At 53.6% G+C, this 23297-nt stretch overlaps 1 protein-coding gene across 2 annotated transcripts in view; it reads right to left on the reverse strand.

The window, feature by feature from the left end:
* LOC123773871 (rabphilin-3A) overlaps positions 1 to 23297 on the reverse strand; it is a 648197-nt gene that overhangs the window by 245535 nt on the left and 379365 nt on the right. For both annotated transcript variants that reach the window (XM_069318825.1, XM_069318827.1), the window contains exon 3: positions 13205 to 13334. In XM_069318825.1, the coding sequence (XP_069174926.1) occupies positions 13205 to 13334 (130 nt within the window). The remainder of the gene's footprint in view (positions 1 to 13204; positions 13335 to 23297) is intronic.

The following is a 23297-nucleotide window of genomic DNA, read 5'->3' on the forward strand; positions in this document are numbered from 1 at the left end:
AATTCGGAAGAAGATACAACCCCGCTTCAAGCTGTGCTATATTACGTGTTAGATAGTCGATTAGTTTATACTGGACGAGGTTGGTCCAGTATGGTGCCCTGATGGAGGTCAATGGTGACACTGTAGGGTTCAGAGGCTGGATTACAGTGGCAGACCTGCCACACACAGAGGCTGGATTACAGTGGCAGACCTGCCACACACAGAGGCTGGATTACAGTGGCAGACCTGCCACACACAGAGGCTGGATTACAGTGGCAGACCTGCCACACACAGAGGCTGGATTACAGTGGCAGACCTGCCACACACAGAGGCTGGATTACAGTGGCAGACCTGCCACACACAGAGGCTACCTCAACAGTTCTGAAATTCCGAAATTTGACTGTGAAAAATGTGTGGGAGTCACAGTAATACGGGTTGACAGTAAAGATAGTTAGTGTAGATATATGTGCAACACAACCCATCCTCTATGTGTACCATAGTACTCTATGTAACTATGTGTACCATAGTACTCTATGTAACTATGTGTACCATAGTACTCTATGTAACTATGTGTACCATAGTACTCTATGTAACTATGTGTACCATAGTACTCTATGTAACTATGTGTACCATAGTACTCTATGTAACTATGTGTACCATAGTACTCTATGTAACTATGTGTACCATAGTACTCTATGTACCTATGTGTATCATAGTACTCTATGTAACTATGTGTACCATAGTACTCTATGTAACTATGTGTACCATAGTACTCTATGTAACTATGTGTACCATAGTACACTATGTAACTGTGTGTACCATAGTACTCTATGTAACTATGTGTACCATAGTACTCTATGTAACTATGTGTACCATAGAACTCTATGTAACTATGTGTACCATAGTACTCTATGTAACTATGTGTACCACAGTACTCTATGTAACTATGTGTACCATAGTACTCTATGTAACTATGTGTACCATAGTACTCTATGTAACTATGTGTATCATAGTACTCTATGTAACTATGTGTACCATAGTACTCTATGTAACTATGTGTACCATAGTACTCTATGTAACTATGTGTACCACAGTACTCTATGTAACTATGTGTACCATAGTACTCTATGTAACTATGTGTACCATAGTACTCTATGTAACTATGTGTATCATAGTACACTATGTAACTATGTGTACCACAGTACTCTATGTAACTATGTGTACCATAGTACTCTATGTAACTATGTGTACCATAGTACTCTATGTAACTATGTGTATCATAGTACACTATGTAACTATGTGTACCACAGTACTCTATGTAACTATGTGTACCATAGTACTCTATGTAACTATGTGTACCATAGTACTCTATGTAACTATGTGTATCATAGTACTCTATGTAACTATGTGTACCATAGTACTCTATGTAACTATGTGTACCATAGTACTCTATGTAACTATGTACACCCCCTAGTATTTACCGCCTCATGTACACCCCTCCTCTGTTATACATGGGCACCATACTCAGGGCACCATGCCCTGAGTATGGTGCCCTGAGTATGGTGCCCCTGAGTATAGTGCCGTGAGTATGGTGCCCTGAGTATGGTGCCCTGAGCATGGTGTCCCTAGTATGGAGCCCTGAGCATGGTGTCCTGAGCATGGTGCCCTGAGTATGGTGCCCTGAGTATGGTGCCCTGAGCATGGTGTCCCTAGTATGGAGCCCTGAGCATGGTGTCCTGAGCATGGTGCCCTGAGCATGGTGTCCTGAGCATGGTGCCCTGAGCATGGTGCCCTGAGTATGGTGTCCTGAGTATGGTGCCCTGAGCATGGTGTCCTGAGTATGGTGCCCTGAGCATGGTGCCCTGAATATGGTGCCCTGAGTATGGTGCCCTGAGCATGGTGCCCTGAGTATGGTGCCCTGAATATGGTGCCCTGAGTATGGTGCCCTGAGTATGGTGCCCTGAGTATGGTGTCCTGAGTATGGTGCCCTGAGTATGGTGCCCTGAGTATGGTGCCCTGAGCATGGTGTCCTGAGCATGGTGCCCTGAGTATGGTGCCCTGAGTATGGTGCCCTGAGCATGGTGTCCTGAGTATGGTGCCCTGAGCATGGTGCCCTGAATATGGTGCCCTGAGTATGGTGCCCTGAGCATGGTGCCCTGAGCATGGTGCCCTGAGTATGGTGCCCTGAATATGGTGCCCTGAGTATGGTGCCCTGAGTATGGTGCCCTGAGCATGGTGCCCTGAGCATGGTGCCCTGAGCATGGTGCCCTGAGCATGGTGTCCTGAGCATGGTGCCCTGAGTATGGTGCCCTGAGTATGGTGCCCTGAGCATGGTGTCCTGAGTATGGTGCCCTGAGCATGGTGTCCTGAGCATGGTGCCCTGAGTATGGTGCCCTGAGTATGGTGCCCTGAGCATGGTGCCCTGAGTATGGTGTCCTGAGTATGGTGCCCTGAGTATGGTGTCCCGAGCATGGTGTCCTGAGTATAGTGCCCTGAGCATGGTGTCCTGAGCATGGTGCCCTGAGTATGGTGCCCTGAGTATGGTGCCCTGAGCATGGTGTCCTGAGTATGGTGCCCTGAGCATGGTGCCCTGAGTATGGTGCCCTGAGCATGGTGCCCCCTAGTATGGTGCCCTGAGTATGGTGCCCTGAGCATGGTATCCTGAGTATGGTGCCCTGAGTATGGTGCCCTGAGCATGGTGTCCTGAGCATGGTGCCCTGAGCATGGTGCCCTGAGTATGGTGTCCTGAGTATGGTGCCCTGAGTATGGTGCCCTGAGCATGGTGTCCTGAGTATGGTGCCCTGAGCATGGTGCCCTGAATATGGTGCCCTGAGCATGGTGCCCTGAATATGGTGCCCTGAGTATGGTGCCCTGAGCATGGTGCCCTGAGTATGGTGCCCTGAATATGGTGCCCTGAGTATGGTGCCCTGAGCATGGTGCCCTGAGTATGGTGCCCTGAGTATGGTGCCCTGAGCATGGTGTCCTGAGTATGGTGCCCTGAGTATGGTGCCCTGAGTATGGTGCCCTGAGCATGGTGTCCTGAGCATGGTGCCCTGAGTATGGTGCCCTGAGTATGGTGCCCTGAGCATGGTGTCCTGAGTATGGTGCCCTGAGCATGGTGCCCTGAATATGGTGCCCTGAGTATGGTGCCCTGAGTATGGTGCCCTGAGCATGGTGCCCTGAGTATGGTGCCCTGAATATGGTGCCCTGAGTATGGTGCCCTGAGTATGGTGCCCTGAGCATGGTGCCCTGAGCATGGTGCCCTGAGCATGGTGTCCTGAGCATGGTGCCCTGAGTATGGTGCCCTGAGTATGGTGCCCTGAGCATGGTGTCCTGAGTATGGTGCCCTGAGCATGGTGTCCTGAGCATGGTGCCCTGAGTATGGTGCCCTGAGTATGGTGCCCTGAGCATGGTGCCCTGAGTATGGTGCCCTGAATATGGTGCCCTGAGTATGGTGCCCTGAGTATGGTGCCCTGAGCATGGTGCCCTGAGCATGGTGCCCTGAGCATGGTGTCCTGAGCATGGTGCCCTGAGTATGGTGCCCTGAGTATGGTGCCCTGAGCATGGTGTCCTGAGTATGGTGCCCTGAGCATGGTGTCCTGAGCATGGTGCCCTGAGTATGGTGCCCTGAGTATGGTGTCCTGAGCATGGTGCCCTGAGTATGGTGCCCTGAGTATGGTGCCCTGAGTATGGTGCCCTGAGCATGGTGTCCTTAGCATGGTGTCCTGAGTATGGTGCCCTGAGCATGGTGTCCTGAGTATGGTGCCCTGAGCATGGTGCCCTGAGTATGGTGCCCTGAGCATGGTGCCCCTAGTATGGTGCCCTGAGTATGGTGCCCTGAGCATGGTATCCTGAGTATGGTGCCCTGAGTATGGTGCCCTGAGCATGGTGTCCCTAGTATGGAGCCCTGAGCATGGTGTCCTGAGCATGGTGCCCTGAGCATGGTGTCCTGAGTATGGTGCCCTGAGCATGGTGCCCTGAGTATGGTGCCCTGAATATGGTGCCCTGAGTATGGTGCCCTGAGTATAGTGCCCTGAGTATGGTGCCCTGAGTATGGTGCCCTGAGTATGGTGCCCTGAGTATAGTGCCCTGAGTATGGTGCCCTGAGCATGGTGCCCTGAGCATGGTGTCCTGAGTATGGTGCCCTGAGCATGGTGCCCTGAGTATGGTGCCCTGAATATGGTGCCCTGAGTATGGTGCCCTGAGTATGGTGCCCTGAGTATGGTGCCCTGAGTATGGTGCCCTGAGTATAGTGCCCTGAGTATGGTGCCCTGAGTATGGTGCCCTGAGTATGGTGCCCTGAGTATGGTGTCCTGAGTATGGTGCCCTGAGTATGGTGCCCTGAGTATGGTGCCCTGAGTATGGTGCCCTGAGTATGGTGCCCTGAGTATGGTGTCCTGAGTATGGTGCCCTGAGTATGGTGCCCTGAGTATGGTGCCCTGAGTATGGTGCCCTGAGTATGGTGCCCTGAGTATGGTGTCCTGAGTATGGTGCCCTGAGTATGGTGCCCTGAGTATGGTGCCCTGAGTATGGTGCCCTGAGTATGGTGCATGTATAAGCTGGTGAAGTGAAGACTGTTCAGCTAGGAGCGGCTCGCGGTGCCCTGCACACTTAATCACTGCTGGTGAGTGGTTTATAGACGTCAACTCAAGCAAGTGCTAAGTGCCGGAACTGGCTGCTGAGAACAGGAGGCTAGGAACCAAATTGGAGATGAAACCCTCCTGGAAATAGAGAACATTATCCGAAGGTTGATATCCAACATATCTCTTTCTCTGTCTCTCTGTCTCTGTATGTCTCTCTCTCTCTCTCTCTCTCTCTCTCTCTCCGTAGCCTACATCGTGCGGATGTCATCAGCACCATATGCAAGGTTGGTCAGCATAAGAACTTCGCTTAAAAGAGCAAACATGACGGATATTAAGAACGTTGCATGCAACATACGTCAAAGTATTACTAAAGTATGCAGCGCCGGCGTGCCTTTCTATACCCGTTAGTCATAAAGAGAAGCTGGCAAAAGTGGGGAGGTGCGGCCCCAGACCCGCCCCAGCAGCTGAGAGAGGCGAGTTACAAACACCACAGGAATTACATTTCCCAACAGAAGGGAGAAGAGTCAGGAGAAATATGCTCACCACATACAAAATAACAATGGTAGACATTATCACCATACACGCAGCTATTACGGGAGACTTTATTAACATATCAACAAATTTGAAAGGAATTCTGAGAATTTCTGAGAACTGAGAGTGGGTAAGAGAAGGAGCGAGGGAGAGAACCACAGGCGGTGGGAGAACCTGTACTGCTTCCAAAGATAGTTCTGCCAGAACCAAAAAAAATTTATAAACACACCAGATACAGTAGCTACTAGACGGGGGGCCCAGAGCTGGAGCTCTCCCTGCAGACACCACTAGGGAAGCACACACACACACACACAGGCCGGAACACCTACCCGTCGCGGGCTGGATGACTTCTCCAGAGAGTGAGCCGAGTACAATAGCAGTGAAAGGAAGAATTACGAGACCATCTTCTGAGACTCGTCAAAATGAAGGCTGTGTGACCTGCCTCGGTCTCTATGGCGCGACAAAATAACTGCAGGAGTCCTGCCTCTCCGACGCATCAACGGAAGCCAAAGTATGTGGCCAGCAGCCGGAAGACGACACGCGGTATTCCAATATGCCAGAAGGGAGCAGACACGACTCTCAACTATAGACCAGCGTCCCTAACCTGCATACCATGCAAAATCGTAGAGAGAAGAATAAGGGAAATAAGGAACAAACACCTAGAGAGGATAAACTTCACAAGGAAGCATCAACCCGGGCTCAGAGGAGGGAAGTCATGCCTAACAAACCTATTGGCGAGAAATCCAACTGGTAAATCTTATACAATCGGGATTTCACTGAAACTTCTGGAGACTTCTACTGAAGCCAGTCCAAGTTATTACGTATAACCTCCAAGCACTCGGATGCCAGTAAAGTTGCTCATTCATTCACAGACTTCAAGAGCTTTCAGTGGAATCCCGGATGTATAACTTTAGCAAGTCAGGGTGGTACGGTGGTATGGTGAGCGGCTGAGAGAGAAGGGAGGGAATTATCATGGGAATGCTAAAAGCCATTAGGACTATCTAACACTGGGAAGGGGTCAGGATAAGAATTTGGGATGGGACAGGGGAAAGGAATGGCGCCTAACCACTTGGACGGTCGGGGATTGAACGCCGATCTGCATGAAGCTCTACCGTCGCTCTACCGTCCAGGCCAAGTGGCTGGCGAGCGGCTGTGAGTATGTTGGTCACCTGTTCGAGTCAGCTCAGAGCTCCAGATGATTTTCTCATTCATATATATGTTAAATTAATGTGATTTTGTTTAGAAAGGTTTGGTATTTCCATGGTGGAACGAGGGGTCAGACCACCATAGTAGAGGTGGTCTGGTGGACCAACAGCCTGGTGGACCAAACTCTCACAAGTCGAGCCTGGCCTCGGGCCGGGCTTGGGGAGTAAAAGAACTCCCAGAACCCCATCAACCAGGTAACCAGGTATCTACCAGGGTGGCACTGAACTGTTCCACATTAGAGAAACCCAGATTGTGAGGCAACAACCCTGCTGTGTATGGTACATAACCGACCAGTGCTGGAGTACAACCCTGCTGTGTATGGTACATAACCGACCAGTGCTGGAGTACAACCCTGCTGTGTATGGTACATAACCGACCAGTGCTGGAGTACAACCCTGCTGTGTATGGTACATAACCGACCAGTGCTGGAGTACAACCCTGCTGTGTATGGTACATAACCGACCAGTGCTGGAGTACAACCCTGCTGTGTATGGTACATAACCGACCAGTGCTGGAGTACAACCCTGCTGTGTATGGTACATAACCGACCAGTGCTGGAGTACAACCCTGCTGTGTATGGTACATAACCGACCAGTGCTGGAGTACAACCCTGCTGTGTATGGTACATAACCGACCAGTGCTGGAGTACAACCCTGCTGTGTATGGTACATAACCGACCAGTGCTGGAGTACAACCCTGCTGTGTATGGTACATAACCGACCAGTGCTGGAGTACAACCCTACTGTGTATGGTACATAACCGACCAGTGCTGGAGTACGCTGCACTAGTCTCAACCCCTGTGGTCCCGGGTTCGATCCCGGGCGCCGGCGAGAAACAATGGGCAGAGTTTCTTTCACCCTATGTCCCTGTTACCTAGCAGTAAAATAGGTACCTGGGTGTTAGTCAGCTGTCACGGGCTGCTTCCTGGGGGTGGAGGTCTGGTCGAGGACCGGGCCGCGGGGACACTAAAGCCCCGAAATCATCTCAAGATAACCTCAAGATAACCCCCACTACAAAAAGTGTAAAACTAATATAGAGAATGTATTACATTCTATAATACATTGAATGTATTACATGTTTGTTACACGACTTACCCCAGAATAGATACAACTGAGCTACAAGGAGAGACAGAAGGAAGAGGAACATGAACTAAACGATGACCAAACCACAACTTTGTGGGTGGAAAAGTGACCACGTTTCGGTCCGTCGTGGACCATTATCAAGTTGTGTGGACCTGATGACGGTCCAGCATCCTGGACCACGTTTCGGTCCAGAACGGCCCGAAACGTGGTCGCTGCTCCATCTTCAGGTGTGGGGTGTGGTGATCACGTCTTCAGCCCCGTTATTGTGACTCATCCCGTGACATGTACTATTGTGACATGTACCCGTTATTTGGTGTTGAATGTCATGGTGTTGAATGACATTCAACACCAAATACTCTGGGTAATAGTGAAACAGAAAAGAGACAGTATGGGTGAACGTAAGCAGCAAGCTAAGTAGAGGCTACGAACCTGGGGCCAGATTCACAAAGCAGTTATGCAAGTACTTACGAACGTGTACATCTTTCCTCAGTCTTTGACGGCTTTGGTTACATTTATTAAACAGTTTATAAGCATGAAAACTTGCCAATCAACTGTTGTTATTGTTATAAACAGCCTCCTGGTGCTTCGGAGCTCATTAACTGTTTAATAATTGTAAACAAAGCCGCCAAAGATTGAGAAAAGATGTACAGGTTCGTAAGTGATGGCGTAACTTCTTCGTGAATCTAGCCCCTGAAGGCAGACACGAAGCTGAGCCACCAAGACCTGAAGAAACGTCTTGGTAAAGGCAAGTAGCAACTAGAACGAACTAGACGGCCAAATAGTCGAGGTTTCCTCTTCATAGTTTTAAAAACAAAAGCAACACAAATGAGAAGGGGCTTGAGTCACTGCTAGATGCTAGATAACAACTGTTACAAGCACAGTGACATCACAGTAACGTGACGTATCTTAGAGAGAATATGTTGAGCAGCGCGGGTACTGAACCAGTGTTATGGGGTCACCAGACGCGCTCCACGGGTTAAGGCGCGCCTCTGGGGGTCACCCAGGACGCTGGGGTCACCCAGGACGCTGGGGTCACCCAGGACGCTGGGGTCACCCGGGACGCTGGGGTCACCCAGGACGCTGGGGTCACCCAGGACGCTGGGGTCACCCAGGACGCTGGGGTCACCCAGGACGCTGGGGTCACCCAGGACGCTGGGGTCACCCAGGACGCTGGGGTCACCCAGGACGCTGGGGTCACCCAGGACGCTGGGGTCACCCAGGACGCTGGGGTCACCCAGGACGCTGGGGTCACCCAGGAGGCTGGGGTCACCCAGGACGCTGGGGTCACCCAGGACGCTGCCACCTGCTGACCCAGTGCCTCCACGGGGGCTATGACAGGCAGCCTCCACGGGGGCTATGACAGGCAGCCTCCACGGGGGACTATGACAGGCAGCCTCCACGGGGGACTATGACAGGTAGCCTCCACGGGGGGCTATGACAGGTAGCCTCCACGGGGGACTATGACAGGCAGCCTCCACGGGGGACTATGACAGGTAGCCTCCACGGGGGGCTATGACAGGTAGCCTCCACGGGGGGCTATGACAGGCAGCCTCCACGGGGGACTATGACAGGCAGCCTCCACGGGGGACTATGACAGGCAGCCTCCACGGGGGACTATGACAGGCAGCCTCCACGGGGGGCTATGACAGGCAGCCTCCACGGGGGGCTATGACTTAATTGTAGCCTCCACGGGGGGCTATGACAGGCAGCCTCCACGGGGGGCTATGACAGGCAGCCTCCACGGGGGACTATGACAGGCAGCCTCCACGGGGGGCTATGACAGGCAGCCTCCACGGGGGACTATGACAGGCAGCCTCCACGGGGGGCTATGACAGGCAGCCTCCACGGGGGACTATGACAGGCAGCCTCCACGGGGGACTATGACAGGCAGCCTCCACGGGGGCTAATGACAGGCAGCCTCCACGGGGGCTATGACAGGCAGCCTCCACGGGGGACTATGACAGGCAGCCTCCACGGGGGGCTATGACAAGGCAGCCTCCACGGGGGCTAATGACAGGCAGCCTCCACGGGGGCTATGCCAGGCAGCCTCCACGGGGGCTATGACAGGCAGCCTCCACGGGGGACTATGACAGGCAGCCTCCACGGGGGACTATGACAGGCAGCCTCCACGGGGGACTATGACAGGCAGCCTCCACGGGGGCTATGACAGGCAGCCTCCACGGGGGCTATGACAGGCAGCCTCCACGGGGGACTATGACAGGCAGCCTCCACGGGGGCTAATGACAGGCAGCCTCCACGGGGGCTATGACAGGCAGCCTCCACGGGGGACTATGACAGGCAGCCTCCACGGGGGACTATGACAGGCAGCCTCCACGGGGGACTATGACAGGTAGCCTCCACGGGGGGCTATGACAGGTAGCCTCCACGGGGGACTATGACAGGCAGCCTCCACGGGGGGCTATGACAGGCAGCCTCCACGGGGGACTATGACAGGTAGCCTCCACGGGGGGCTATGACAGGCAGCCTCCACGCGGGACTATGACAGGCAGCCTCCACGGGGGACTATGACAGGCAGCCTCCACGGGGGACTATGACAGGCAGCCTCCACGGGGGACTATGACAGGCAGCCTCCACGGGGGGCAATGACAGGCAGCCTCCACGGGGGGCTATGACAGGCAGCCTCCACGGGGGACTATGACAGGCAGCCTCCACGAGAGACTATGACAGGCAGCCTCCACGGGGGCAATGACAGGCAGCCTCCACGGGGGACTATGACAGGTAGCCTCCACGGGGGGCTATGACAGGCAGCCTCCACGGGGGACTATGACAGGCAGCCTCCACGGGGGGCTATGACAGGCAGCCTCCACGGGGGGCAATGACAGGCAGCCTCCACGGGGGACTATGACAGGCAGCCTCCACGGGGGGCTATGACAGGCAGCCTCCACGGGGGGCTATGACAGGCAGCCTCCACGGGGGGACTATGACAGGCAGCCTCCACGGGGGACTATGACAGGCAGCCTCCACGGGGGGCTATGACAGGCAGCCTCCACGGGGGACTATGACAGGCAGCCTCCACGGGGGGCTATGACAGGCAGCCTCCACGGGAAACTATGACAGGCAGCCTCCACGGGGGGCTATGACAGGCAGCCTCCACGGGGGGATATGACAGGCAGCCTCCACGGGGGGACTATGACAGGCAGCCTCCACGGGGGACTATGACAGGCAGCCTCCACGGGGGGCTATGACAGGCAGCCTCCACGGGGGCTATGACAGGCAGCCTCCACGGGGGACTATGACAGGCAGCCTCCACGGGGGACTATGACAGGTAGCCTCCACGGGGGCTATGACAGGCAGCCTCCACGGGGGGCTATGACAGGCAGCCTCCACGGGGGACTATGACAGGCAGCCTCCACGGGGGGCTATGACAGGCAGCCTCCACGGGGGGCTATGACAGGCAGCCTCCACGGGGGGCTATGACAGGCAGCCTCCACGGGGGGCTATGACAGACAGCCTCCACGGGGGCTATGACAGGAACACACAATGACAAAACAGTTTCAGAAACAACGTTAGCAATTATGTTCTTGGAAGAATTCATTACAGGTCAAATGTGAGGAGACCAGTGGAGCCGGCTGCGGCACTGACCCGAGGCCGGCTGCGGCACTGACCCGAGGCCGGTTGCGGCACTGACCCGAGGCCGGCTGCGGCACTGACCCGAGGCCGGTTGCGGCACTGACCTGAGGCCGGCTGCGGCACTGACCCGAGGCCGGCTGCGGCACTGACCTGAGGCCGGCTGCGGCACTGACCCGAGGCCGGCTGCGGCACTGACCCGAGGCCGGCTGCGGCACTGACCTGAGGCCGGCTGCGGCACTGACCCGAGGCCGGCTGCGGCACTGACCCGAGGCCGGCTGCGGCACTGACCTGAGGCCGGCTGCGGCACTGACCCGAGGCCGGCTGCGGCACTGACCCGAGGCCGGCTGCGGCACTGACCCGAGGCCGGCTGCGGCACTGACCTGAGGCCGGCTGCGGCACTGACCCGAGGCCGGCTGCGGCACTGACCCGAGGCCGGCTGCGGCACTGACCCGAGGCCGGCTGCGGCACTGACCCGAGGCCGGCTGCGGCACTGACCCGAGGCCGGCTGCGGCACTGACCCGAGGCCGGCTGCGGCACTGACCCGAGGCCGGCTGCGCCACTGACCCGAGGCCGGCTGCGGCACTGACCCGAGGCCGGCTGTGGCACTGACCCGAGGCCGGCTGCGGCACTGACCCGAGGCCGGCTGCGGCACTGACCCGAGGCCGGCTGCGGCACTGACCCGAGGCCGGCTGCGGCACTGACCCGAGGCCGGCTGCGGCACTGACCCGAGGCCGGCTGCGGCACTGACCCGAGGCCGGCTGCGGCACTGACCCGAGGCCGGCTGGGTTATTAAGGAGGTCACCAACACCATAAAATAAACCATTGAAGCCAATCATAAAGCTAAATAAGTGATCATTAATGTGAGCCAAGTGTGTAAGAGGAGCGGCAGCTGAGGGAAGTAAGAGGGGCAGCTGAGGGAAGTAAGAGGAGCCCCGGGAAGACCTCGCTCAGCCCAACCTTCCCCTGCCCCTCACGACGGTAACTGTAAGCCTTAGGCAAAAGAGGGAAGGTTCTAGAAAGAACAGCTAAAATTGGGGCACATCCGGTATGTGATGAGGATAGGAAGTAAGGGAGAGGACGCCGACACACCAGGTGCATCAGGTGAGGGGACACTAAGGACCACTTACTACACCAGGTGCACCAGGTGAGGGGACACTAAGGACCACTTACTACACCAGGTGCATCAGGTGAGGGGACACTAGGGACCACTTACTACACCAGGTGCACCAGGTGAGGGGACACTAAGGACCACTTACTACACCAGGTGCACCAGGTGAGGGGACACTAAGGACCACTTACTACACCAGGTGCATCAGGTGAGGGGACACTAGGGACCACTTACTACACCAGGTGAGGGGACACTAAGGACCACTTACTACACCAGGTGCATCAGGTGAGGGGACACTAAGGACCACTTACTACACCAGGTGCACCAGGTGAGGTGACACTAAGGACCACTTACTACACCAGGTGCATCAGGTAAGGGGACACTAAGGACCACTTACTACACCAGGTGCATCAGGTGAGGGGACACTAAGGACCACTTACTACACCAGGTGAGGGGACACTAAGGACCACTTACTACACCAGGTGCACCAGGTGAGGGGACACTAAGGACCACTTACTACACCAGGTGAGGGGACACTAAGGACCACTTACTACACCAGGTGCATCAGGTGAGGGGACACTAAGGACCACTTACTACACCAGGTGAGGGGACACTAAGGACCACTTACTACACCAGGTGCACCAGGTGAGGGGACACTAAGGACCTCTTACTACACCAGGTGCATCAGGTGAGGGGACACTAAGGACCACTTACTACACCAGGTGCATCAGGTGAGGGGACACTAAGGACCACTTACTACACCAGGTGAGGGGACACTAGGGACCACTTACTACACCAGGTGCATCAGGTGAGGGGACACTAGGGACCACTTACTACACCAGGTGCACCAGGTGAGGGGACACTAGGGACCACTTACTACACCAGGTGCATCAGGTGAGGGGACACTAAGGACCACTTACTACACAAACACACAAGCCCGGATATGCTTGAACGAAACAAAAGGTGAAGAAAATATGGATGCAGGTAAAGCTATTATTTGTTATGAACACTGATAAGATACAGTGAAGAGGGAGTGTTGGAGAGGTTGAGAGTGAAGGAGGGAGTGTGTGGGGAAGGGAGGTAGAGTGAGGGAGAGTGTGGTAGAGTGAGGGAGAGTGACCCACCTTGCTACAGTCAACACAGACGAGGGTGGAGGTCCTCAGCAGAGAGAGGCCCTCGCCACACAGGATACAGTTGTTGTTGCCGTTCCCTTGGATGCGGTTCTTCATGGCTTCCACCCGGTCCACCAGACGCCTGAGGGAGAGTTACTGGTCACACACGGTACGCCCACACACAAACATACATACATTATATATTATATATTATATATATATATATATATATATATATATATATATATATATATATATATATATATATATATATATATATATATATATATATATATATGTCGTACCTAGTAGCCAGAACACACTTCTCAACCTACTATGCAAGGCCCGATTTGCCTAATAAGCCAAGTTTTCATGAATTAATTGTTTTTCGACTACCTAACCTACCTAACCTAACCTAACCTAACTTTTTCGGCTACCTAACCTAACCTAACCTATAAAGATGGGTTAGGTTAGGTTAGGTTAGGTAGGGTTGGTTAGGTTCGGTCATATATCTACGTTAATTTTTATTCCAATAAAAAAAATTGACCTCATACATAATGAAATGGGTAGCTTTATCATTTCATAAGAAAAAAATTAGAGAAAATATATTATTCAGGAAAACTTGGCTTATTAGGCAAATCGGGCCTTGCATAGTAGGCTGAGAAGTGCGTTCTGGCTACTAGGTACGACATATATATATATATATATATATATATATATATATATATATATATATATATATATATATATATATATACACAACTTTAGAACACTTTCCCACCAGGAGACTCGAACCCTAGCCAGCACAGAAGCCTTCCAGCAACTGGCATAACAGGTACGCACAGTTGCTGGAAGGCTTCTGTGCTGGCTAGGGTTCGAGTCTCCTGGTGGGAAAGTGTTCTAAAGTTGTATACTTAACTCTCGTGTTTAGGAGAGTTGTGCCATATATATATATATATATATATATATATATATATATATATATATATATATATATATATATATATATATATATATATATATATATATTATCAGGTTATTATTATTATTATTATCATAGATTTTATTGACTAAAATTGTACAAATGTTTACTAAAATAAGAGTTTGCGTAATTTTATGGCTCACAGTGAGGAGAATAAACACGCCTCAATAAAAAATCAAAGAAATTAAAATATACTTGTAGCCAGCAAGAAAGGTCGGACAAAAATATATTCATTCCGCACCTTTCTGTTTAAGTCCATAATAAACATAATTGAGAATTCCTAAAGAAAAAAAGAAGATTGCTTGGCATATAGGACGACGTCACTCCGGCCCGGCGTCGTACGGGACGCAGGGCGCCAGGACGACGTTATTCTGGCCCGGCGTCGTACGGGACGCAGGGCGCCCGGACGACGTCACTCTGGCCCGGCGTCGTACGGGACGCAGGGCGCCCCGACGACGTCACTCTGGCCCGGCGTCGTACGGGACGCGGGGCGCCCGGACGACGTCACTCTGGCCCGGCGTCGTACGGGACGCAGGGCGCCCGGACGACGTCACTCTGGCCCGGCGTCGTACGGGACGCAGGGCGCCTGGACGACGTCACTCTGGCCCGGCGTCGTACGGGACGCAGGGCGCCTGGACGACGTCACTCTGGCCCGGCGTCGTACGGGACGCAGGGCGCCTGGACGACGTCACTCTGGCCCGGCGTCGTACGGGACGCAGGGCGCCTGGACGACGTCACTCTGGCCCGGCGTCGTACGGGACGCAGGGCGCCCGGACGACGTCACTCTGTATCCTGTGTCTGGCCTCCTGTTTTCACCGCCGAGTTTCATTACTTCGCATTTACAAAGTTGAACTTCAACAGCCATTTGTTGGACCATTCACTCAGTTTGTCTAAATCATCTTGTAGCCTCCTACTATCATCTTCTGTTCCAATCCTCCTCATAATTTTTGCATCATCGGCAAACATTGAGAGAAACGAGTCTATACCCTCTCGGAGATCATTTACATATATCAGAAACAGTATAGGTCCAAGGACTGAACCCTGCGGGACTCCACTGGTGACGCCTCGCCAATCTGAGGCCTCACCCCTCACACTGACTCGCTGTCTTCTGTTACTTAGGTACTCCCTTATCCAAAGGAGTACCTTCCCTTTCACTCCAGCCTGCATCTCCAGCTTTTTCAGTAGCCTCTTGTGTGGTACTGTATCAAAGGCTTTCTGGCAATCCAAAAATATGCAGTCTGCCCCCCCCCCCTCTTTCTAGCCAGGTGTGTGTGTGTGTATTCACCTAGTTGTTCATGCGGGGGTTGAGCTCCGCTCTTTCGGCCCGCCTCTCAACTGTAACTAACTACTAATAATCCCCCCCCTCCCCCCAAACACACACACACACACACCAGGAAGCAGCTCCGTAACAGCTGTCTAACTCCCAGGTACCTATTTACTGCTAGGTAACAGGGGCATTAAGGATGAAAGAAACTTTGCCCATTTGTTTCAGCCTGGTTCGGGAATCGAACCCGGGCCACAGATTTACGAGTCCTGTATTTACCTAGTTGTGTTTGCAGGGGTTGAGCTCTGCTCTTTCGGGCCGCCTCTCAACTGTCAATCAACTGTTCTAACTACTACAACTATTTTTTTCCTCCCACACCACACACACACACCAGGAAGCAGCCCGTGACAGCTGACTTATTCCCAAGTACCTATTTACTGCTAGGTAACAGGCGCATTAGGGTGAAAGAAACTCTGCCCATTGTTTCTCGCCGGCGCCGGGAATCGAACCCGGGACCACAGGATCACGCGTCCAGCGTGCTGACCAGTCAGCCACCGGCCCCCTGTGTGTGTGTGTGTGTGTGTGTGTGTGTGTGTGTGTGTGTGTGTGTGTGTGTGTGTGTGTGTGTGTGTGTGTGTGTGTGTGTGTGTGTGTGTGCGGGCGCGTGTGCACGTTAGTGTCACCACACTAACAGGATACACTATCAGCCACCGGAACTGGCGTGATATTGCCTCTCTCACCAACACAAACCCCACCACATCCCAGCACACAATTACTATATATTTTGTTTTATCCCACCAGCTGTCTTCACCCACCAGCTGTCTTCACCCACCAGCTGCCTTCACCCACCAGCTGCCTTCACCCACCAGCTGTCTTCACCCACCAGCTGTCTTCACCCACCAGCTGTCTTCACCCACCAGCTGCCTTCACCCACCAGCTGCCTTCACCCACCAGCTGTCTTCACCCACCAGCTGTCTTCACCCACCAGCTGTCTTCACCCACCAGCTGCCTTCACCCACCAGCTGCCTTCACCCACCAGCTGTCTTCACCCACCAGCTGTCTTCACCCACCAGCTGCCTTCACCCACCAGCTGCCTTCACCCACCAGCTGCCTTCACCCACCAGCTGTCTTCACCCACCAGCTGCCTTCACCCACCAGCTGCCTTCACCCACCAGCTGTCTTCACCCACCAGCTGTCTTCACCCACCAGCTGCCTTCACCCACCAGCTGCCTTCACCCACCAGCTGTCTTCACCCACCAGCTGCCTTCACCCACCAGCTGCCTTCACCCACCAGCTGTCTTCACCCACCAGCTGCCTTCACCCACCAGCTGTCTTCACCCACCAGCTGTCTTCACCCACCAGCTGCCTTCACCCACCAGCTGCCTTCACCCACCAGCTGCCTTCACCCACCAGCTGCCTTCACCCACCAGCTGTCTTCACCCACCAGCTGTCTTCACCCACCAGCTGCCTTCACCCACCAGCTGTCTTCACCCACCAGCTGCCTTCACCCACCAGCTGCCTTCACCCACCAGCTGTCTTCACCCACCAGCTGTCTTCACCCACCAGCTGTCTTCACCCACCAGCTGCCTTCACCCACCAGCTGTCTTCACCCACCAGCTGTCTTCACCCACCAGCTGCCTTCACCCACCAGCTGTCTTCACCCACCAGCTGTCTTCACCCACCAGCTGCCTTCACCCACCAGCTGTCTTCACCCACCAGCTGTCTTCACCCACCAGCTGCCTTCACCCACCAGCTGCCTTCACCCACCAGCTGTCTTCACCCACCAGCTGCCTTCACCCACCAGCTGCCTTCACCCACCAGCTGTCTTCAACCACCAGCTGTCTTCACCCACCAGCTGTCTTCACCCACCAGCTGCCTTCACCCACCAGCTGTCTTCACCCCACCAGCTGTCTTCACCCACCAGCTGTCTTCACCCACCAGCTGCCTTCACCCACCAGCTGTCTTCACCCACCAGCTGTCTTCACCCACCAGCTGCCTTCACCCACCAGCTGTCTTCACCCACCAGCTGTCTTCACCCACCAGCTGCCTTCACCCACCAGCTGTCTTCACCCACCAGCTGTCTTCACCCACCAGCTGTCTTCACCCACCAGCTGCCTTCACCCACCAGCTGTCTTCACCCACCAGCTGTCTTCACCCACCAGCTGCCTTCACCCACCAGCTGTCTTCACCCACCAGCTGTCTTCACCCACCAGCTGCCTTCACCCACCAGCTGTCTTCACCCACCAGCTGTCTTCACCCACCAGCTGCCTTCACCCACCAGCTGTCTTCACCCACCAGCTGTCTTCAGCCACCAGCTGCCTTCACCCACCAGCTGCCTTCACCCACCAGCTGTCTTCACCCACCAGCTGCCTTCACCCACCAGCTGTCTTCACCCACCAGCTGCCTTCACCCACCAGCTGTCTTCACCCACCAGCTGTCTTCACCCACCAGCAGCCTTCACCCACCAGCTGCCTTCACCCACCAGCTGTCTTCACCCACCAGCTGTCTTCACCCACCAGCTGTCTTCACCCACCAGCTGCCTTCACCCACCAGCTGTCTTCACCCACCAGCTGTCTTCACCCACCAGCTGCCTTCACCCACCAGCTGTCTTCACCCACCAGCTGTCTTCACCCACCAGCTGCCTTCACCCACCAGCTGCCTTCACCCACCAGCTGTCTTCACCCACCAGCTGCCTTCACCCACCAGCTGTCTTCACCCACCAGCTGCCTTCACCCACCAGCTGTCTTCACCCACCAGCTGTCTTCACCCACCAGCTGCCTTCACCCACCAGCTGTCTTCACCCACCAGCTGCCTTCACCCACCAGCTGTCTTCACCCACCAGCTGTCTTCACCCACCAGCTGCCTTCACCCACCAGCTGCCTTCACCCACCAGCTGTCTTCACCCACCAGCTGCCTTCACCCACCAGCTGTCTTCACCCACCAGCTGCCTTCACCCACCAGCTGTCTTCACCCACCAGCTGTCTTCACCCACCAGCTGCCTTCACCCACCAGCTGTCTTCACCCACCAGCTGTCTTCACCCACCAGCTGCCTTCACCCATCAGCTGTCTTCACCCACCAGCTGCCTTCACCTACCAGCTGCCTTCACCCACCAGCTGCCTTCACCCACCAGCTGTCTTCACCCACCAGCTGCCTTCACCCACCAGCTGTCTTCACCCACCAGCTGCCTTCACCTACCAGCTGCCTTCACCCACCAGCTGCCTTCACCCACCAGCTGCCTTCACCTACCAGCTGCCTTCACCCACCAGCTGCCTTCACCCACCAGCTGTCTTCACCCACCAGCTGCCTTCACCCACCAGCTGCCTTCACCCACCAGCTGTCTTCACCCACCAGCTGCCTTCACCCACCAGCTGCCTTCACCCACCAGCTGCCTTCACCCACCAGCTGTCTTCACCCAGCCACTACATTCAATAGTATTAACTTCAGTAATATAGACTAGTATGGCGGTGTAGAGGGAGAGCGTTGCCTCAGTTACTGCGGGTGAAGGAGCAGGCAACACTGACCAACACTGAGCAACACTGACCAACACTGAGCAACACTGACCAACACTGAGCAACACTGAGCAACACTGACCAACACTGACCAACACTGACCAACACTGAGTAACACTGAGCAACACTGAGCAACACTGACCAACACTGAGTAACACTGAGCAACACTGAGCAACACTGAGCAACACTGAGCAACACTGAGCAACACTGAGCAACACTGAGCAACACTGAGCAACACTGACCAACACTGAGCAACACTGACCAACACTGAGTAACACTGAGCAACACTGAGCAACACTGAGCAACACTGAGCAACACTGAGCAACACTGACCAACACTGACCAACACTGACCAACACTGAGTAACACTGAGCAACACTGAGCAACACTGACTAACACTGAGCAACACTGAGCAACACTGACCAACACTGAGCAACACTGAGCAACACTGACCAACACTGACCAACACTGACCAACACTGAGTAACACTGAGCAACACTGAGCAACACTGACCAACACTGAGTAACACTGAGCAACACTGAGCAACACTGAGCAACACTGAGCAACACTGAGCAACACTGAGCAACACTGAGCAACACTGAGCAACACTGAGCAACACTGACCAACACTGAGCAACACTGACCAACACTGAGTAACACTGAGCAACACTGAGCAACACTGAGCAACACTGAGCAACACTGAGCAACACTGACCAACACTGACCAACACTGACCAACACTGAGTAACACTGAGCAACACTGAGCAACACTGAGCAACACTGAGCAACACTGAGCAACACTGAGTAACACTGAGTAACACTGAGCAACACTGAGTAACACTGAGCAACACTGACTAACACTGAGCAACACTGAGCAACACTGAGTAACACTGAGTAACACTGAGCAACACTGAGTAACACTGAGCAACACTGAGCAACACTGACTAACACTGAGCAACACTGAGCAACACTGAGCAACATGGTCAACACCTGTACTCACCTAGTTGTGTTTGCGGGGGTTGAGCTCTGGCTCTTTGGTCCCGCCTCTCAACCGTCAATCAACAGGTGTACAGATTCCTGAGCCTATCGGGCTCTGTCATATCTACACTTGAAACTGTGTATGGAGTGAGCCTCCACCACATCACCCCCTAATGCATTCCATTTGTCAACCACTCTGACACTAAAAAAGTTCTTTCTAATATCTCTGTGGCTCATTTGGGCACTCAGTTTCCACCTGTGTCCCCTTGTGCGTGTTCCCCTTGTGTTAAATAGACTGTCTTTATCTACCCTATCAATCCCCTTCAGAATCTTGAATGTGGTGATCATGTCCCCCCTAACTCTTCTGTCTTCCAGCGAAGTGAGGTTTAATTCCCGTAGTCTCTCCTCGTAGCTCATACCTCTCAGCTCGGGTACTTGTCTGGTGGCAAACCTTTGAACCTTTTCCAGTTTAATCTTATCCTTGACTAGATATGGACTCCATGCTGGGGCTGCATACTCCAGGATTGGCCTGACATATGTGGTATACAAAGTTCTGAATGATTCTTTACACAAGTTTCTGAATGCCGTTCGTATGTTGGCCAGCCTGGCATATGCCGCTGATGTTATCCGCTTGATATGTGCTGCAGGAGACAGGTCTGGCGTGATATCAACCCCCAAGTCTTTTTCCTTCTCTGACTCCTGAAGAATTTCCTCTCCCAGATGATACCTTGTATCTGGCCTCCTGCTCCCTACACCTATCTTCATTACATTACATTTGGTTGGGTTAAACTCTAACAACCATTTGTTCGACCATTCCTTCAGCTTGTCTAGGTCTTCTTGAAGCCTCAAACAGTCCTCTTCTGTTTTAATCCTTCTCATAATTTTAGCATCGTCCGCAAACATTGAGAGAAATGAATCGATACCCTCCGGGAGATCATTTACATATATCAGAAACAAGATAGGACCGAGTACAGAGCCCTGTGGGACTCCACTAGTGACTTCACGCCAATCGGAGGTCTCACCCCTCACCGTAACTCTCTGCTTCCTATTGCTTAGATACTCCCTTATCCACTGGAGCACCTTACCAGCTACACCTGCCTGTCTCTCCAGCTTATGTACCAGCCTCTTATGCGGTACTGTGTCAAAGGCTTTCCGACAATCCAAGAAAATGCAGTCCGCCCAGCCCTCTCTTTCTTGCTTAATCTGTGTCACCTGATCGTAGAATTCTATCAAGCCTGTAAGGCAAGATTTACCCTCCCTGAATCCATGTTGGCGATTTGTCACGAAGTCCCTTCTCTCCAGATGTGTTACCAGGTTTTTTCTCACGATCTTCTCCATCACCTTGCATGCCTCACCCTGTTATCTTTACCCCTTCCTCTTTGTTTATACAACAAATTACTGGGTAAGATAACAGTGGTTGTGTCGGGTAAGATAACAGGTTGTGTCGGGTAAGATTACAGGTTGTGTCGGGTAAGATAACAGGTTGTGTCGGGTAAGATAACAGGTTGTGCCAGGTAACATAACAGAGGTTGTGTCGGGTAAGATAGCAGAGGTTGTGTCGGGTAAGATAACAGAGGTTGTGTCGGGTAAGATAACAGAGGTTGTGTCGGGTAAGATAACAGAGGTTGCGTGGCATGACTGTTCCACCTGAGGAAGGTCTCCCTCCCTGTGGTCTGTGGAGATGTTGTCCCATGAGGAGTGTGCGTCAAGCTGTGGACCACTGCAGCAAGTAAGGGTGTGGCTGTACACAGCTGTGGACCACTGCAGCAGGTAAGGGTGTGGCTGTACACAGCTGTGGACCACTGCAGCAAGTAAGGGTGTGGCTGTACACAGCTGTGGACCACTGCAGCAGGTAAGGGTGTGGCTGTACACAGCTGTGGACCACTGCAGCAAGTAAGGGTGTGGCTGTACACAGCTGTGGACCACTGCAGCAAGTAAGGGTGTGGCTGTACACAGCTGTGGACCACTGCAGCAAGTAAGGGTGTGGCTGTACACAGCTGTGGATCACTGCAGCAAGTAAGGGTGTGGCTGTACACAGCTGTGGAGCACTGCAGCAAGTAAGGGTGTGGCTGTACACAGCTGTGGACCACTGCAGCAAGTAAGGGTGTGGCTGTACACAGCTGTGGATCACTGCAGCAGGTAAGGGTGTGGCTGTACACAGCTGTGGATCACTGCAGCAGGTAAGGGTGTGGCTGTACACAGCTGTGGATCACTGCAGCAGGTAAGGGTGTGGCTGTACACAGCTGTGGATCACTGCAGCAAGTAAGGGTGTGGCTGTACACAGCTGTGGACCACTGCAGCAGGTAAGGGTGTGGCTGTACACAGCTGTGGACCACTGCAGCAGGTAAGGGTGTGACTGTACTCAGCTGTGGACCACTGCAGCAGGTAAGGGTGTGGCTGTACACAGCTGTGGATCACTGCAGCAGGTAAGGGTGTGGCTGTACACAGCTGTGGACCACTGCAGCAGGTAAGGGTGTGGCTGTACACAGCTGTGGACCACAGCAGCAAGTAAGGGTGTGGCTGTACACAGCTGTGGACCACTGCAGCAAGTAAGGGTGTGGCTGTACACAGCTGTGGACCACTGCAGCAGGTAAGGGTGTGGCTGTACACAGCTGTGGATCAGGATCACTGCAGCAGGTAAGGGTGTGGCTGTACACAGCTGTGGACCACTGCAGCAAGTAAGGGTGTGGCTGTACACAGCTGTGGATCACTGCAGCAGGTAAGGGTGTGGCTGTACACAGCTGTGGACCACTGCAGCAAGTAAGGGTGTGACTGTACACAGCTGTGGACCACTGCAGCAGGTAAGGGTGTGGCTGTACACAGCTGTGGACCACTGCAGCAAGTAAGGGTGTGGCTGTACACAGCTGTGGACCACTGCAGCAGGTAAGGGTGTGGCTGTACACAGCTGTGGATCACTGCAGCAGGTAAGGGTGTGGCTGTACACAGCTGTGGACCACTGCAGCAGGTAAGGGTGTGGCTGTACTCAGCTGTGGACCACTGCAGCAGGTAAGGGTGTGGCTGTACACAGCTGTGGATCACTGCAGCAGGTAAGGGTGTGGCTGTACACAGCTGTGGAGCAACACAAGAATGGTCTATCGAAACAACTCGATAGATGGAGAGTGAGACAAACGGAGCCAAGCCAGAGAGATCCTGTCTTCTGATCCTGCCTGTCCTCTCCCCCAGGGACAGGCAGCCGGGTCCCCAGAGCTAGGCTTACTGAGCAAAGTTGATGTTTTACACATGTCAGAAAATTCTTTAATATTAAATTTTGACCCATCATTAAAATTTCCACAATCCATAAAGATATTCGTTGTGTCAAATTTCCTTATTTGCGTACTATTAGTTATCATATTAGAAAGGAATTTCACCACCAT

The sequence above is a fragment of the Procambarus clarkii genome, chromosome 91 (assembly GCF_040958095.1).
Source record: "Procambarus clarkii isolate CNS0578487 chromosome 91, FALCON_Pclarkii_2.0, whole genome shotgun sequence".
Taxonomy (NCBI): domain Eukaryota; kingdom Metazoa; phylum Arthropoda; class Malacostraca; order Decapoda; family Cambaridae; genus Procambarus; species Procambarus clarkii.